The sequence below is a fragment of the Pyxicephalus adspersus genome, chromosome 12 (assembly GCF_032062135.1).
Source record: "Pyxicephalus adspersus chromosome 12, UCB_Pads_2.0, whole genome shotgun sequence".
In the NCBI taxonomy this organism is placed as follows: Eukaryota; Metazoa; Chordata; class Amphibia; order Anura; family Pyxicephalidae; genus Pyxicephalus; species Pyxicephalus adspersus.
Window position 1 is genome coordinate 32,620,926 of NC_092869.1, and position 16,974 is coordinate 32,637,899.

General features: G+C 37.5%; 1 protein-coding gene across 1 annotated transcript in view; it reads right to left on the minus strand.

Moving 5' to 3' along the window:
- Window positions 1–8,743: 8,743 nt before the first annotated feature.
- The window catches only part of PPP2R5E (protein phosphatase 2 regulatory subunit B'epsilon), a 61,232-nt gene continuing 53,001 nt past the window's right edge, over window positions 8,744–16,974 (minus strand). The window contains exons 12-13 of the mRNA XM_072427656.1: window positions 16,623–16,724; window positions 8,744–11,419 (exon numbers count right to left, since the gene is read on the minus strand). Coding sequence (XP_072283757.1) covers window positions 11,320–11,419; window positions 16,623–16,724 — 202 coding nt within the window. The 3' untranslated portion in view covers window positions 8,744–11,319. The remainder of the gene's footprint in view (window positions 11,420–16,622; window positions 16,725–16,974) is intronic.

The following is a 16,974-nucleotide window of genomic DNA, read 5'->3' on the forward strand; positions in this document are numbered from 1 at the left end:
GCAAACTTACCTGCCCGTTTGGTATCTTCTTTTACACATCACTGCACTGTACATGGGCAGCTCAGTGCATGATGCTGAGTATCCCGATATTCCCTAAAGTTGCTAGGACTAAATTGCCAGGCATAAAAGCTAAATATGAAGGATAAAAAGGGGAGTGGAAGAAAAGAGTGATGCCTGTGACAGAATGAGGACAGGTGAGTGCATTAAAAAATGAAATTGGGCAGGTATGTTTATTTTATTCCAGAAAGGACATCACCTGTGCTATTTGCAAAAAAATAACCTGCTTAGTGGACATTTTTTTAATTTTTAGATGTAGTTCCCCTTTAAGAAAGCAGGCACTACCTGTGTTCTTTGATTTTGAACAGCAATTGCCAAACGGTGAAAATTTTGGTGGTCCACAGCTCTGGCCGGTGCGCCCTCCAGCGGGGAGGCGCCGATAAGGAGGAGGACCCTGCTTGAGGGGACACACCAGCTAGAGCCACGAACCACACCTACCGGACACATTGCAGGCTCAGGGTGGAAGTCGGGTTGTATCTCTAAACACAACCCGCCCATCCTCCTATAACAAGCTCAGATCTGCAATGGGAGAGTGGACAGGTTCTGGCATCATGACGTCATTCTGGGGTAAGTGTCTTCCTCTTTAATGGAAACACGGCTCCTCACGCATGTGCAATCTGCAGACTGTAAAATTAGTGGTCCGTGATGTCTAAAAGGTTGGTGACTTAAACATTGCAACTCCTCAAATGGAGAGATTATATAAACTCTTCATCCTGAATATTCTTTATATTAGCTCATTGAGTAAACAAGTACCTGTTCTCTTGATATAAAAAAAAAGCTATGAAGTATACCTACAGCCTAGGTTAGGACCAAATGAACTCTGGCTAACAACAGAAACTCTGTTGTGTTCAAAACAAAATCTACCTTGCACTTTTGCAATTTTATACAAAAGAAAATATATATACTATATATAAAAAGAAGCAGAAAATATGGCACAGAATTTTTTCAATATTCAACACACACTGAAAACAATGAACAGATTGATAAAAATGTATTGTTTTTTCATATGTTCATGTGGCCAAACGTTTGTGGTTACCACACTATCCCATGTGCATTTCCACTCCTCCACCAGCTTGGTGGCTATAACAAACTCCATGTCTATGAATTTCCACAAGATGTTGAAGTGTGTCTGTAGGTATGTTTGCCCATTTTATGGTGGTGTCAGGTACTGATACTGGATTAAAAGAGTTGACCTACAGTTTATGGTTCGTTTTATCCAGGTATTCTATAGGGTTCTGCGTAGGGCCAGTTAAGTTCCTTAACACTCATAAAACTATGTCTTCATAGAGTTGGCTATGGGCAAAGGAGATTGATTATGTTTGAACAGAGGAAATGCCCTCAAATGGATTCCGAAAGGCAGCAGCACACAATTGACTAATGCAGTGTTTCTCAAACAGGGTTCCTTGAGCAAGGAGTAATCTGAGCCACTCAGGTCATTTTAAAGGTTCCCCCATGGTAAAAAGGTTGAGAAAGGCTCATCTAAAGTGTGTTTTTGTAGTAACACTAGTACCCCTCACTGGAAACACCTGAACTCCATATATTGGAGGGATGTCCACATACATCTGGTCTTGACGTGTACATTCCTAAAACCATAAGTCTATACACACTCTATAACCCCACTTTATATACCTGTGGCAAAAACGAAATAATATAAAATTCCCCCACCCTGAGGAAGTTACAAACCAACAAAAAGTTCTCCTTTTTGTCTCGAACTTCGGTAAGAAGCAAAGTAAAGTTATAGTGATGTACTAATCCTTTTCGTACCACTAAATAGGTTTTGTTTGGCATGTGGGGGATTAGTTCTGTGTTTATCTAGATCACACGTTTCTGAAGGTAACATTTATTCATCAGACTGAGCCTGTTTGACGCTAATCGCACACACTGATCTCAGCTGACCGGATTTTCTCTCTAAATCATGCCTTTGTATGACTGATCTTTTTTTAATGGATTGAAAAGACTGCTTTACCCAATCCAACTTTTAATAGCGGGCTTCCTTAATCTCTTCTATGTGAGATCCAGAGGAATTAGACTCAACAATGATTTCTGAAATTTAAGTGGCTAATTGAAATGATTTTGAAAGAAGTTTAAAAAAAAATGCAAGTTAGGATTGTTCAGGGTTTATGTGTACATGTCTTTTTTCCTAGTAATTAATCCAAACATCTACTTTCCTTTAAGTATTCTTTCATTAAACTTTCGCTGGCTGATAGGGTGTTTTATGCAGCTTTACAGATTTAAAAGGAATGAATCTTCTTTTTTTTTAGTAAGTACACTATTTGAGTTGTTATAATAAACCCAATACTGGCACAAGCAGCCCCTTGGCAAGAGCTAGAGATTTCCTTCAGCCCCAGAGAGCAGAAAAAGTAGTGGGAAAAAAAGAGAAGGGTATATACAACATAAGTTTATAATATGGGGAGAAGGACAGAAAGAGCAACATCTAGGTTTGCTTTAAAGTGCATGTTTTTTTTTTAAAAACGGGAAAATAAACAGGTGTACAACTTGTGTTTCTCAATACCCCAAGATTTTATCTATTTTTCTATTTTCTTTCCTATAATCCAATTTATCATTTTAATTAAGCTAATTTATCCAATTCTTGGCCCTCCAAAAATAAGCATTTTTACCTATTAATCTAAATGATCTCATCTTTTATTTTCTTTCTAGTCTTTCTTTAGGGACAGTGAAGGTTATAAACCTTTGGGACATCCAAAAGTAGTGGGCAACACAGAAAACAATCACTACTTAACATAAATACCATCTGTAATTTAAAGAGCTGCTGAAAGTACCTAATACCTACAGAGAAAGCCAAAATCTTTCTGCAACCTAAATCAAAAATGACATTGGAACAAGAAGGCAACAGGGCCAAAACTGAGGAGAGCACCTTGATGAACAGATGCTGAGGAGGTTACAAAAAGGAAGGGCCACAAACTTGTAGTATAGGAGATCCATGGCAAAACAGAAATGGATGATCGCTAGCACCATGAACAGGAAAATAAGCATCTTTATCTCTACAGATGCCAGAAAGTCTCCCTGGTGTTGACAGAGATAGAAAGCTCTATTAGGTTCCTTCTTAAATCAGGTCTAGTTTTGGACCCAAAAAAATTCAAAACCTTGAGAATCCTAATATGATGAACACCCCATTTAAGCTTGGGGACACTAAACAGGTTGGAGGAAAAAAAAAAACTGGCACTCTTCCACCTCAGGAACTGGGACAATGACACCATGCAGAGACACTGAAGTTGAGTGTGTCGAAAAAAAGGGAGCAGCTTTTTGCCAGGTATTTAGGCTTTCTTCCACTGGGGAAGTTCGGTGCTCCACCCCTGATGGGAGTATAAAAAGGCAGTCTGAACAGACTATCCCTAAAAATTTAACACTTCAGCCATAAGCTCGACACGGTCAACCGAAATGGGAATCCTTTTTACAGTATCTTGCCTAGTTAGAAATAATTTACAAAATAAAGCCATTGACAGAATCAGGTGTGTGGGACCTTCCAGTAAGAACAGAGCTATGGAAAGCTTCTGTAAAAGAAGCAGACTGTGATCTATCTGGGGTAGGCTAATCAGCTAAGAAATGAGCAACTTCTGAGCTATTTACTGCAGAAATGAGTAAATAATGTAGAATCAGAATAGCACGCTTGTGAACTCTGCACTCAATAAATTTAACAGTTATTTGGGTCATGAGATTTTGCACGAACATGGTAAAAAACCTATGCTATGAAGGCAGGGAATCCAGCCACATCAGACTTGCACCTGTGGACAAGATGACTCCAAACTGCAAATGTCAGTACCATCAGTATACGCTCTGCAAGCAGGCATCAACCAATACATTTAGGGTGAGGTGGGGTTCCCTCTCAAGCTTCAAGGAGCTCCGGTTGTATAGCACCACCAGCCTATTCACGTGAAGTCTTTGGATACAAGGCAAGCACAGAAACCATCACATTGGATCTAGAATGTGATCTGCAACTAACAAAACAAAAATGGAGGTTTTAAAGCACCCCACAAAAGGAATGTGTATGAAGATATTTCCAGACTAGCCAACAGTACTCAGTCCAACAGCCTAGATGTGCCACTGCCAAACAGGCGGCTAACTGCTGATCATAAGGGAAGCCTCCGGTGATTGTTTTAGCTAGTGTTCCACTTTAAAAGGAGATGTTTTATAAAATATTCTTTTATAAGTAAAATTTGCCTGAGTAATAAAACTACAGCAAATTAATTTTGAGTATGAAGGAAACATAAAGCTATTGCCTTAATCCTCCCATGAGTAATGGTTTAATCAAGGTTTTTTTTTTTGTTTTGTTTTTTTTACTGTTTAATAAAGATCAAGCACTTGCACAAAGTCCCATGGCTGCACATAGGGACATTTGCTTTCTAGTCTGATGCCCTACCATCAAATTGAGCTATGAAAAACCCCCTGCTGCTAGCAGCACCAAAAAGGAGATTTGGTTTTATTTCACATTTGAGAACAATCTTTTTGCAGGGAACCAACCACATTAGCCATTACCCAACCTAGCTGTGCACTGAAGGGAGCTCATTTAAAATGAAGAGCTTATTCTTGCATAAAGATGTGCCCACACAAAACAAATGTGTCGGGGACATCCAGTCGGTGTCCTGGCTGGGGTATTCTGTTACCAGTTTCCTAAAACTTCTAATTATTAAATAGGAAGAAAGACACATGAATTTAACAGCACTGGATGCAAACAAGGGGTGCAATGTTACATTATATGTAAATAAATGACATTTATTTTTTAATAATTGTATTTTTCTTCAATATACTTTTACCTTTTCTTTATCCTTTTTGATTTCCAAGGGCAGTGCTGTAATGCAGCCACATGTCTTCAAGTACAGAGTGAGTTTCTTAATGGGACAAGGGTAAAACATGCACATTAACTTTAACTACCATTTTAGGTGCTACCAGAAGTTTGTGTAACAAAGAAGAAAGATAAAGAGAAGAGAGGAGAACGAGGGAATTATACCATGTAGAAAAAAAGTATTCCTACTTGCCGTAGGGAGAAAAGCAGTAATCTTACAGTGCAACAGAATTGACTTATTGAAAAGTGTGCATCAGGAAACATTTATTCCAAGTCCACAGCAAACCACATCCAGCTTCTTTATAATCCCAATTTGACTGATGTGTGCAACAAGAACTCTTCCTGGTATCACACATTTCATAAATTATTCCCATTATTGTACAGATTTAAACTGGAAAAATGCATCTATTGAATTTACCCTGTCCTTAGATGTGATACATGAATTACTTTTCTTTCATCCTACTCCCCCACGTCTTTTATTGTCACCTAGGGTTCCTGCCAGTGATACTCCCTGCTCTACAGAGACAATGCTTAAACTGTATAGTATTTGTGAAGAAGCAGCATTGCCATGGAAAAGGGGGCTTGCAAAAAGCCAAAGGGTGGCAAATATTAGAAAGTGACCTTTTTGAATTAGAGTTTAACAAAATCTGCAACCCAAACAGGCAACACAGGCAACACTGATAGTTTGTTCAAAATTAGAATTTTCGTTTTTTTTGAAACCCTTAAAATGGTCCTCAATTCTTGTTTTCTTTCCTATCATCATACTATACCTACTACTTTATGAAAGCAGGGCTTGTAGGGGGGAAAGCTCTACTGACTTATATGTCTCCACTAGGACACAGCCATCAGATATAGTTTGAAACAGTGGTAGTTAAAGCTAAAGTTATGTTCGGTTGACTTAACTGCTCTTTTGATCTGTTTATATATTTTTTTTCCAATGAGCTATAGATTTAAAAAAAAGTCTGACAGTCAAGAAGGGCACAGTATACACAAGAATCATGAAAACAGGAAGAAGAAAGTAAAATATAATTCAGAAAATGAAGACAGCACAACATATATTACAGGTAGAAAATAGGAAAACCGAGAACCTGGGCTTCGAATACTGTGTCCCACATATCATAAGTCTCATTTACACGAGACCTCAAACATGGCACATCGGAACCTTTTTAAAGGGTAGGTCCTCCCAAAACTGATGTGTGTGAAGGCCAGAGTCTTGGTGACTTAATAATTGGAGGTGGCAAACAAAGTGCCATGGTTTTCCCTTACATAGGGACAGATTATGTTTAGGCAGGTGGGTGAGGTTGGAACATAGGTGCTTAGATCTTGCTGCAGTAGAAATGTCCCCTCCACAGTAATCTGGGATGGGAAGGACGTACCCTTTAGGTTTGCACAGAACACCCTTCTGTATACATGCTCGTTCTGACATTTGATAGAAGTAACACACTATGACAAATGAACGTTTCAGCAAAGCAAATATAGCAGCAAATAGGAAATCTACTTTTTTTTTTTCTTTCAAAGAAATATTTATACTATCATTAGGAGTATGTTTACAATTTCAGTTTACAGTCAATTCTTCAGAATTAACAGCATTATGTACATAATAACATAGTTCACAATAGCTTTTCATAGTCATTTCTTTTTATACATTTTGTGCTCTGATAAGCCTGAACAATTGCGTGTAAGAAGTTGAGAATCAGTTTGTTTTCTTTATTTTTGACATGTTAGAAAATGAGATTTTGCTTAGAACACAGGCTGAAAAGTATTCGATAAACAACAGTAATATTTCTTCTGAATTAGCGGTCCCCAACTATTGCTTTGGAAGCCAAATGTGGCTTGATTGGGTCTAAAGAGGTTTGATATCTGTCAAGTCTGAAGGTCTCTTAATTTGAACTCATACAAATAAAGCTATTTAAAGGGTCAGTCCACCCAACAATGATCTTACAGTTTTTAGTAGATGGTAGAAAAAGAAAAACCCTGACTGTTCCTTTTATCTCTCAGGGACACTATTGATACAATCTGTACGATTGACTTCAAAGGCCCAGACCCTGCTGCGGCTTTTTACAAAGGGTTCATGAAATTCCTGGTTCAATTAAGTTCAGAATTTAGACACTTGGTAAAAGGTATTTCCATGGAAAGGTTTTTCCCTATATTTCAGTTCCAGTGGCAACTCAAAATTGCTCAACAGCAGTTCTAACCCCTCACCACTCTTTCCAAAAAGTTTTCCCCTAGACATACTTTTATGTAATATAACAAAATAATGTATTTCAATGGGCATGAAATGCAAGGCAGGCATGAAAGTGGCCTTAAAGAGAAACTATACTTGGTGGATGGTAAGCTTCTGCAAACTGTGCACAGTTGCCCTGCAGCAATGACAGGTCCAGCACACTGAGCATTTCAAGCAGTGAGAAAAACCTTAAAGCTGCCATTGTTGGTCTCCTGAAAATGTTACCTGCATGTTATTTTAATCCTACAGCATCACTGCTTTCTGAATATGTATGCAATAAGAAACGCCTGACCTATACACTTCTCTTCTTCATCATGTTTACCCATATTAAACTGATCTTAAAGGCAGACTAGCCAAATCTGCTCATCTTTACCTTAGCTCAGTTTTAAGATCAGTTTCAGCCCCATTTGGGATCCCAGTTGATGCATCTCATATGCACTGGACCACCCCAGATCTACTGAATCAACCTGCTTACTTTGTTGACTTGAATTATTTCTGACATGAGCAAAGCCCATGTACACAAACACTCAAAGCAATTCTATTTTGTGCATGCAGCTGTGGTAGACCGTGACAAGGTTCCTGGAAGCAACAAGTTGATTCTGGTCTCAGGGTTGCTTTTTCTCCTCTGGACACTACAACTGTAAAGGCAACACCTGCAAACCCCTTAGGCTGTGTTGCGGTCTGTGGCCTTCGGGCACATAGCAGCTGAATACTATTTACCTTTGCGCAATTTGGTAAAATGGCCTAACACAGTAGGGTAACTAGCAATAGAAGCCTTCACAATCCCTATTAGAAAAGGTATCATTTGAAGAAGAGATGGTATTAGTCCCCTTAATCAACTGCCCTTCTGTTCTTTTCATCACAGCACACATTACTGTAACTGATAACTGGGGAACACAGGTTTGCTCTGAAGATTCATTAGTACAATGCATAAACAGGCCAAATGGGATTTGGTTTAGTTCTAAAGTCACAATAATGGTTATGATCATAAAAGCTTAGTGGATCATTAACCAGAAAACTTTTTGCACACAGCGCTCAGCACAGCAATAGGAATATGCAAACTTTTTTTTTTTTTTTCCTTTCTACCTGGTCTTCTGAGCCTCACACATCTTGCATACTGCACCAGCAAGACTAAAGACCATTTCTGGTTACAAATAACAGAGGACACGGTAGTGAATAACAAATCTGTATACTTGTACTTGTTATCTAGACCTGAAATTGGTGTACTTGTTAAAAACAATAAAGTTACAGGCATTTTACTTATTATCATCATACCTATGCAGTTTGGTTATATTGGTCTTTTAACCAGAATCTTAGACACAACACTCAAGATACAGTTCTTTTACTTAGATTTAGAGTAGCTGCTTAATTATTTTTCACAATATTCTAATCAAGGGCTTTTCCAGGCCCTACCTGAAACCTGGCAGTTCTTCCACAGAACTGAAAAGAAATCCACAGAGCCAAGCCTTAAACAATTTTAAACACTACTGATTGTGGATAAGGTCTCGGCTTTCATGCAGCCTTTGTCTCTTCTTTGGAAGGTAATAAATCTTGCAAATATAATTTCTCTGCAAGCAGAAAGAGTAATATGCCCACACACTTTAGTGCAATTTTCTGCAGCAGAGTGAAAATGAAGAGGCGTCTGTGTACAGTACTGCAGCTAGTTTTAAAAAAAGTGTATGGTAAGTTTATTACACATATTATGCATAGTATACAGGTATCATGCAGTTGTTAGCACGGAAATAACTTTCTTTGCCAACCTTAATTAATATGAGAAAAACAAAAAGTGTGCTCCAAAATGTACAAGAGAAAAGCCACACAAACTACAAGCAATTTGAAACAAAGACCTAAAGTATATACAACCAAATATTTAGGTTTGAATAGAGTGGTAAAGGATTAGAAGCTATCCATGGATCTTTTAGAGATTTTCTCTTACCTACTCTCCTGATGACAATGGTGTGATGATGTTGGAGATTTTTTTCTAATTATTCCTGTCTAGTAAAACCAGGAGAGAGAGAATTTTTAATGAAGCCCCAAAAAGTGGTAAACCCAGCATGGGTTCCCATTTTTTCCAAGACTAAAAATACACTTATAGGTGAACCTAAACCAGTTTGTTCTTGGAAAGCTGCTTAGTGAAAATCAAAAACACAAGCAAGCACTAGAAATGTTTACCCTTCTTGGCCACTATGTAGTCCCCAAAACTATGCTGCTATAGTGATCAGGTGACATCTCATCTATTGCAAAACATATGGTCAAGCAGCCCTCGGTTTGAAACAACTGGGTCACAATGCACCTTTGATATAAAAGCATTTAAACTTTATTAATACTCAGGACAATAGGAATTTCCATAATTTCTTTTTTTTCTCAGTAGCATTTGTAGAACCACTTTTCGATGGTAAATACAGTAGTTGAGAACGAGCATCCGGTCGAAAATGCAGACACATGTTGCTGGAAAAAAAAACCCTATTTCCCAGCGGGGCTGGCACTGTGAGATCGAGAGTCCACAAAAAACACAGCAAAATGATCCCAAACCCCCCACTCTGAGGTCACATCCTCTTTTTGCTGGAATACTTTATTAACACAGACTCACTATAAAATAAGGCAATGACTTCCAAACATCTCGAAAAGGCTTTCTTATGTTTTGCTTCTGGACACAAATCAGAACCACTTCGACAACCTTGTCCTGTTGCATACGCTTTAGTGTTTTTCTTTTTTCCTTTATTTCAAAAAAAAAAAAAAAATGGTCCAATAAAATTTGTAGGATAATAATGGCTAAAAATATAGGTTTCTAAAACAGCCTTGTGGTCTTCTGCAATGATTGTAGCAGGTAGAATAATACTGGTTTCATTTTTTTACATGGTTGACAGCGTATTTTGGATATACAGAAAATACAAGCTTAACTTTCAACAAACATTGCTCTACGAACACCCTGTCCTTCTACTGTAGGCTCTTGGGTCTCGTGCTTGACAGCTTCTTGCCATTGTGTCATTAGCCACCTGAGCGCCCTTGTGTATAAAGCCTTTTCGGCATGGATAGGTTTAAACAAGATATTTGTGGCAGACTTTGAAGTTGATTGTGAAAATGAGGTCATGCGCCATGCATACGTTCAACCCTAAATATTCAGGTGCATCTAACTCTCCGTTGGCTGTCCATGAGTAAGTAGACCCATTTCACCTTCAGTTGACTCTATATAAAAACATTGGTGGCATTAAAATATCATAGCCTACAGCAGTGGTAGATAAACCTTATTCCAATAGGTGGTAAATATAAATCTGGAGTAATATGACCAGATATCAAGTGCAGGATATTTAGACACTACAGTGAACTTTTCTGCAACTGTTGATCCACAGGCATTCCCACAAAACACTTGTAAGCATGGCAGTCCTCCTGGCATTTGCCAGATGGCCAGTCCTGGCCTGTCCGACATAAACAGCCACTTTTTTGCGCATTTCACCTGAGTGTGCTAAACATGGGCAACATTCAACAGCTCCAGGCACAGCGACAAGAAGTGTATGAAAGACACAAGCCCATACCCAATTTCCAAACTGAAAATAAGCACCAGAGCTAAACTGGTATTTTACAAAAAAATATATATGTATATATATATATAACACACACACGCCGGTACACAAAACCGTTACAGGGAACAGTTCTGTAAAGGACATTCAGCTCTTGAAAATGTGCAAAGGAGGGGGGGGAAATGAATTACAAAGAGGAAGGGGGAAAAAAAGTTATCCAGAGAAGGAGGATGTTCCGCGAACGTAGAATTTATATGTATATATATATAATTTTTTTTGTTTGTTTTTTTGTTGTTGTTTTTTTTGCTTTTTTGCTTTTAACTATATAAATAGATTTAAACAGTTTAGCAGAAAGAGAAGCTAAATTTAATCAGGGTGCCTGAATCTGAAACACTGCCACGCTCTGTCTGCCACAGATAAATATCAAGTGCCTGACAATGGGAATTTTGACACTGTAAAATTTCATCGAGAGATCCGAGAGGATGTAAAGAAACAATGATTATGTTTGCAAAGTTCTGAGAAGTTCGTCTAGTGTCCAAACTTTGGATTAAAGTCCATATATTTTTTTTCTTTCTTTACTTAGACAGTTATATACAGTGCTGTTGTAATAATGAAACGAATGTTATCTACTGTAAAGTTGCACGATACAGAAAACTGCTGCTCCATCTTCTACTACATACATGTGACTCCACAGGATAAAGATGCGGGATCTTCCTTTGTTAAGTTGGGATAATGCCATCACTTCTAAGACCTCTCTTCAGTTCAAGGTCCTCTAGCTTTTTCCAGAGTTCTTCACGTTCTTTTTCTTTTTTCTTCTCACTGGCAAATGGAGGACAAAGAAATATAATTTAATTATTGCTCCCAGCCGATTGGCTTCAAATAAATGTCAAAAATCCTGCCAACAAAATCCAATGCTAGAGTGAGAATCTGCTCATTTAGAGGTTTACCTTCATGGTCACCCTAAAAATCAGAAATGCTTCTGGAAAACCTGTTTGGCCTGGATTTATAAACCCTCATCTCATATAAGCTGCTTTTCATATCTACAAAATTGTTAAACTTGTAAACCAGGTTAGGACTAGTAAACACTGGAAAAGGGTTGTGCAAGAAAGGTGGCCCTAAGCAGAAGTGCTTTACTTTTTGCTTTAGCGCCAAATATTTACCTACAAGCTACAGTAATGACAATCTAACCCCGGATCTGGTAAATTTTCTAAAAGAGAAATGAGGGAGAGGTAGGTGTCCATTTAATCTGCCAGTCAGGAACATGAGAAACACAAGCTGCTAGCAGTGCTATAGAAGATAGGTAGAATTCTTCTAATCTATTACTGTATTGGGAGACATTCCTTTATGCCAACTAAAGAAATGTATGAAATTAAATTGCAAGCCCCCTCAGTACTAGGAATTGTGTTTTTTTTTTCCACACCTATAACCACATTCAGACCTGCGCTGGCATTTGAATATGACACACATAATCTAAAAGTCTGAATCTAAGTATTGGCTGTGAATGTAATAATTGCACCTATTATTGACATGCCAATGAGTGCAGCCAACTAGCACATCATGGCTACGGACAGCCACTGGTCAACTGATCTTAGAAAAAGAAAATTGAACATGCATGGTGTTATGTCACAGATTTTCAGGGTCTTAGCATAAGGTTGCAACCAGGGACATCTACCCAGGTCCAAATTATATTTGTCATTTTCAATTAATTCCCCCCACCTTCCCTCAGTTTTCTTTACAATTTCATGTCCTGCTGACATGCTTCATAACCCAATTTAAATACACACCTAACATAAATCTACATTGATCATAACAAGGATAAGTTTTATAACAGTCCATATTAATAAATTAAAAAATGTTGTGAAATTGGTAGCCATAATTGAAAGTCTTGAAGGAAAGTATATCAACTTCTAAATGCATATCTACTGTAAGTCTGACATTCATAGGTGGCCCAGGCTCTTCAGGAAGAGGAGAAAGTAGTCAGAACATTATTATACACCAAGTCATTGTTTAATGATCTCCTTACAGGTGCTGCTAAATAGATAGCAATTGTCTAATGTCAGTGGGCTGGGAAGATCTACTGTCAAGTCAGCTTAACCCACACTTCATTACCCTGCATGCTACACACCACGTACACACAATTTGCCATATGTTGCATCTGATATTTAAAGAATACTTAATCAAATTCATCAAAATGTCTAAAGAATAGTTCCTCATTTTAAAGAAACTACATTGTCCTTATTTACACTGTAGAGCTGTAGAATATGATGACATCCTACAGGGAAAAAAAGTGTTTATTCAGGCATGGACATGTGTGATGCGGTTTAATGCACCCAGGATTGTTAGTACTAAGGAATAAGTATGCCACAGTTTCGGAGAGCAAAATTGTCCCATAACAAGGGGAACAGCCACCTATGAAAAGGTAAAGGGCACATTCTTGGGTCTGGGAGTCACCATTTGTGGAAACCTTTCTTTTACTGAAGCTCAAATCTGTGGAATGTGAACTACTGCAAATATAATCCAACTGTGATCCAAATATAAACTGAGGTACCTACATTTACCTGAAAAAAACAGGAAAACTACAACTTGGGTATAAACAAAATGCAGCCATCACTGCTAACATTCAAAACAGTAACACAGCGTAACAAAAAACAATTTTTTTTTCACTTGCCAAGGAATTTTCAATATATTTAGTGTATTTCGGGTCTGCTGAATCCAGAAATGACATCAGTTTCATTAAATTGGCTCTAGTTCTTGTGATACGGGAATCTGCATAGATGATTTTACCAACAACAAATGTTAACACAACCTATTATCAATCTTTATTTACACCGATGTTTTGCATTTTATATATTTAAATGTAGCATTATTTTCATGAAACTTTCATTTGCCTTTTTTCATTCATAAATTTGTTTAAATCACCCTAATGTATTTTGCTACATTAGTGGTGAATATTGTCAGCACAATGAGAAGAAACATTACATAATTTGTGAAACAAGCATATCTTGCATATTTTGGCATTAAACTGGGGGACCAAGATAAGTACTGGGCTCCCCATATGGCATAGAAAACTTGTGTTGAGTGTCTACATCAGTGGAAAACTGAAAAGTTTGAAGTTTGGTGTACCTATGGTATGGCAAGTGCCCAAAATTCTTAATGGTTGTTATTTTTGTGCTGTGAATGTAAAAGGTTTTAAGTGTTACAAGAAAAACAAGTGGGAGTTCCCCGATTTGGAATCAGCAAGACGACCTATGCCGCATGGTGTTGATGTTCCTATACCAGTGTTCAGTACACTCCCTGATATTCCTGTATCCGACATGGAGGATATACAGGGTTTGGAGTGTAAGCCAGTAGTTAGCAGGGGAAGTGAATATGAAGGAAGTGTTTCATTAAACCAGCAGTTCTCCCAAGAAGAGCTCAATGATTTAATACGTGACCTAAGTTTGTCAAAACAAGCCTCTGAACTTTTAGCATCCAGGCTAAAAGAAAAGAACTGTCTGAGACCGGAAGTTAAAATAACGGTTTAGAGGACAAGTGAGGTGACACTCCTACCATATTGCATTGAAGATGGAGACTTTGTGTACTGTTGTAACATCCCTGGACTACTAGCCCATATGGGAGTACCGGAATACTGAGCAGAAGACTGACGGCTTTTCATAGACAGTTCCACTCAAAGTTTAAAATCTGTTTTACTGCATAATGGCAACTGCTTTGCATCAATTCCAATTGGTCACTCAACAAAACTTAAAGAAGAATATGAAAATATCAAAAGCTTTGCTATCATGAACACCAATGGTCCATATGTGTTGATTAAAAAATGGTGAACTTCCTACTTGGACAGCAAAATGGATACACAAAGTACCCATGTTTCATCTGCTTGTGGGATAGTAGAGCAAAGCAGGATCACTGGAAAAAAGTGACATGGCCTCCAAGGGAAAATAGAAAAAAGGTGTAGCGAACATCATTAACAAGCCAATGGTTGTTAGAGAAAAAAAAATAATTCTCCCTCCACTACACATAAAGTTGGGATTAATGAAGCAATTTGTTAGAGTTCTGAACAAGGACGGTGATTGCTTCAAATACATTTGTAGATTCTTCCCTGGATTGAGTACTGAAAAAAAAGAATCTTTGATGGACCCCAGATTCGAAAACTGATAAATGATTCAAATGTCACAAGTTACATGACTGATACTGAAGCTTCTGCCTGGCACAGCTATGTCATGGTTGTCAAGAACTTCTTGGGTAACCATAAAGCACAAATTATGAATAACTGGTACAAAACTTCTCTTAAACTTTAAAGATTTGGGTGCCACTATGAGCATAAAGCTACACTATCTCCATAGCCATTTGCAAAAAAATCCAGAAAACCTTGGCGATTTCAGAGAGGAACAAGGGGAGAAGTTCCATCAAGATATAAAGGTGATGGAAGAAAGGTATTAGGTCAGATGAGATAGACACATGATGGCAGACTACTGCTGGAGCCTTCAACGTGATTGTCCTGATCATCAGCATAAAAGGAAATCATACAAACTGAGGTTTTCAATGACTTCTTTGTGATTAGTTCTGTAAATATACTGAATATAGAGAATATTGACATTAAGTATTTCAAATTTAATTTTGTATATGTAGGCATATCTAGTTTAATTTATTTTCATTGGTTTTCTATAAGGTTATTATTGAGGTAATTTTTTCCAAAACTAGAGCCAATCTAGCAAAACTAATACCATATTTGGAATCCGTGCATCAAACATAACCTAAAATGACTTTAATCTGTTTGGCAAGAAAAAGTTTGTTGACCAGTGTTATCAATAGAAATGGCAAAAAAAGTAAATATACATTCATCTTAATGTTATTTTTTTTTTAAACATTCCTTTAAAAAGTGAAAAAATTTAAATTGCATGAGCTAAGTCTGTATTGTTTTCCTCAATTTTACAGGGTAAATTATTTTGTACTTTTTAGTAGGTTATTATAGTTCATTTGCTCTTAAACAGTCCTTATTGGATTATTGTTGGCCACCCATAAAAGATGAAGAACCCTCATGTAAAGTTTACTGTAAACTGCTTGTCTTTCACAGGTCACTTGTCAAATTAGACAGAAATGCCACTAGGTGACACCTGAGTATAAACCAAGATTTTTTTAAGAATTAGATTTTTCCCAGTCAGAAAATCTGTTCATACCTGAGTGTATAAGGTGTTTTACTATGAATAACCCATGAATGGCAAACTATATTCATTACCTTACTGAAGCTTGCTTCCAGCGTGTTTTGTTTTTCTTGGACACAAGTTCAATTAAAGACTTGCAAGGTTAAACGAGTGCCAAAAAACAAAGTCACTAGGCTCCCTGAACCTGATCTTTTCCCCCCATTACTGAGTTAAAATGCCTTGCATAGAACTGCAAGGAGATTTTTAGAGCCTACATGCCTACATGATAATTAGCAAAAGGATCCATGCACTGTGGATTCTCAAGTACAGCTTTCCCTATGACAAGCACCCAGGAGAGAAGTGAGCAGGACAAGGCTGACTCAACTAAAATCTCATAAGCCTAGTCAAGAGGCAGGGGTGCCTCAGATGATTACACACCGCAGAGATAAAGCTATCAAGTTTTAGAGCAGTGTCACCTGTCAGGATTGTACTGATATATATATATATATATATATTTTTTTTTTTTTTTTTTTTTCAACTAGCTGTACAATATTACTCTATGCATATCCCCTCTCCCTATCTCTAACAAAGTTTTCCCTAAAATATAAAAATTTTCCTAAGGATAATGCTAAGAGTTAGTCCTGTACACAGGAATTTCAAGAACCGTGAATTACTGTCCGGATAAACAGGTACTTTTTCTGTATTTACAGAAAATACACTTAGTCTGGAAAAAAAAAAAGAAAACCTATTCAGCCATCACATTCAAAGACTGCTAAGCTGAAATATATTCAGATTTTGTTCTTGGGTTTAGATATACTTTAAGGCATGGAAAAAGCCAAGGAGTTAAACTTTTCATCAGTGCTAACAAAAATATATAAAGTTACCGCTGGCGATCTGACTTGTATGTGGCGGTCAGCTCATCAAACAAAGTGCTGTTCATCTCCATAAACGCCTTCAACACGTTGTAGACAAGAGCCACGATCGCCCTGTTGAAGAACAAATAAAAGATCTAAGAACATGATACGGTGATATTCTAATAAATGTACAGAATTTTTGTAATACAATATAACTAGCATTAGGACACACTAAATGTTACATCTATGTCTGCTGTGCCATGATACCTCAATGAATTTGGGTAAACTATCAAATAAATGCTAAAATACAGACGAGCATGCTTTCAAGGATATAAAAGCACACCTAGGCCAAAGTTGGGCACATATGGGTGAAATGTATGCA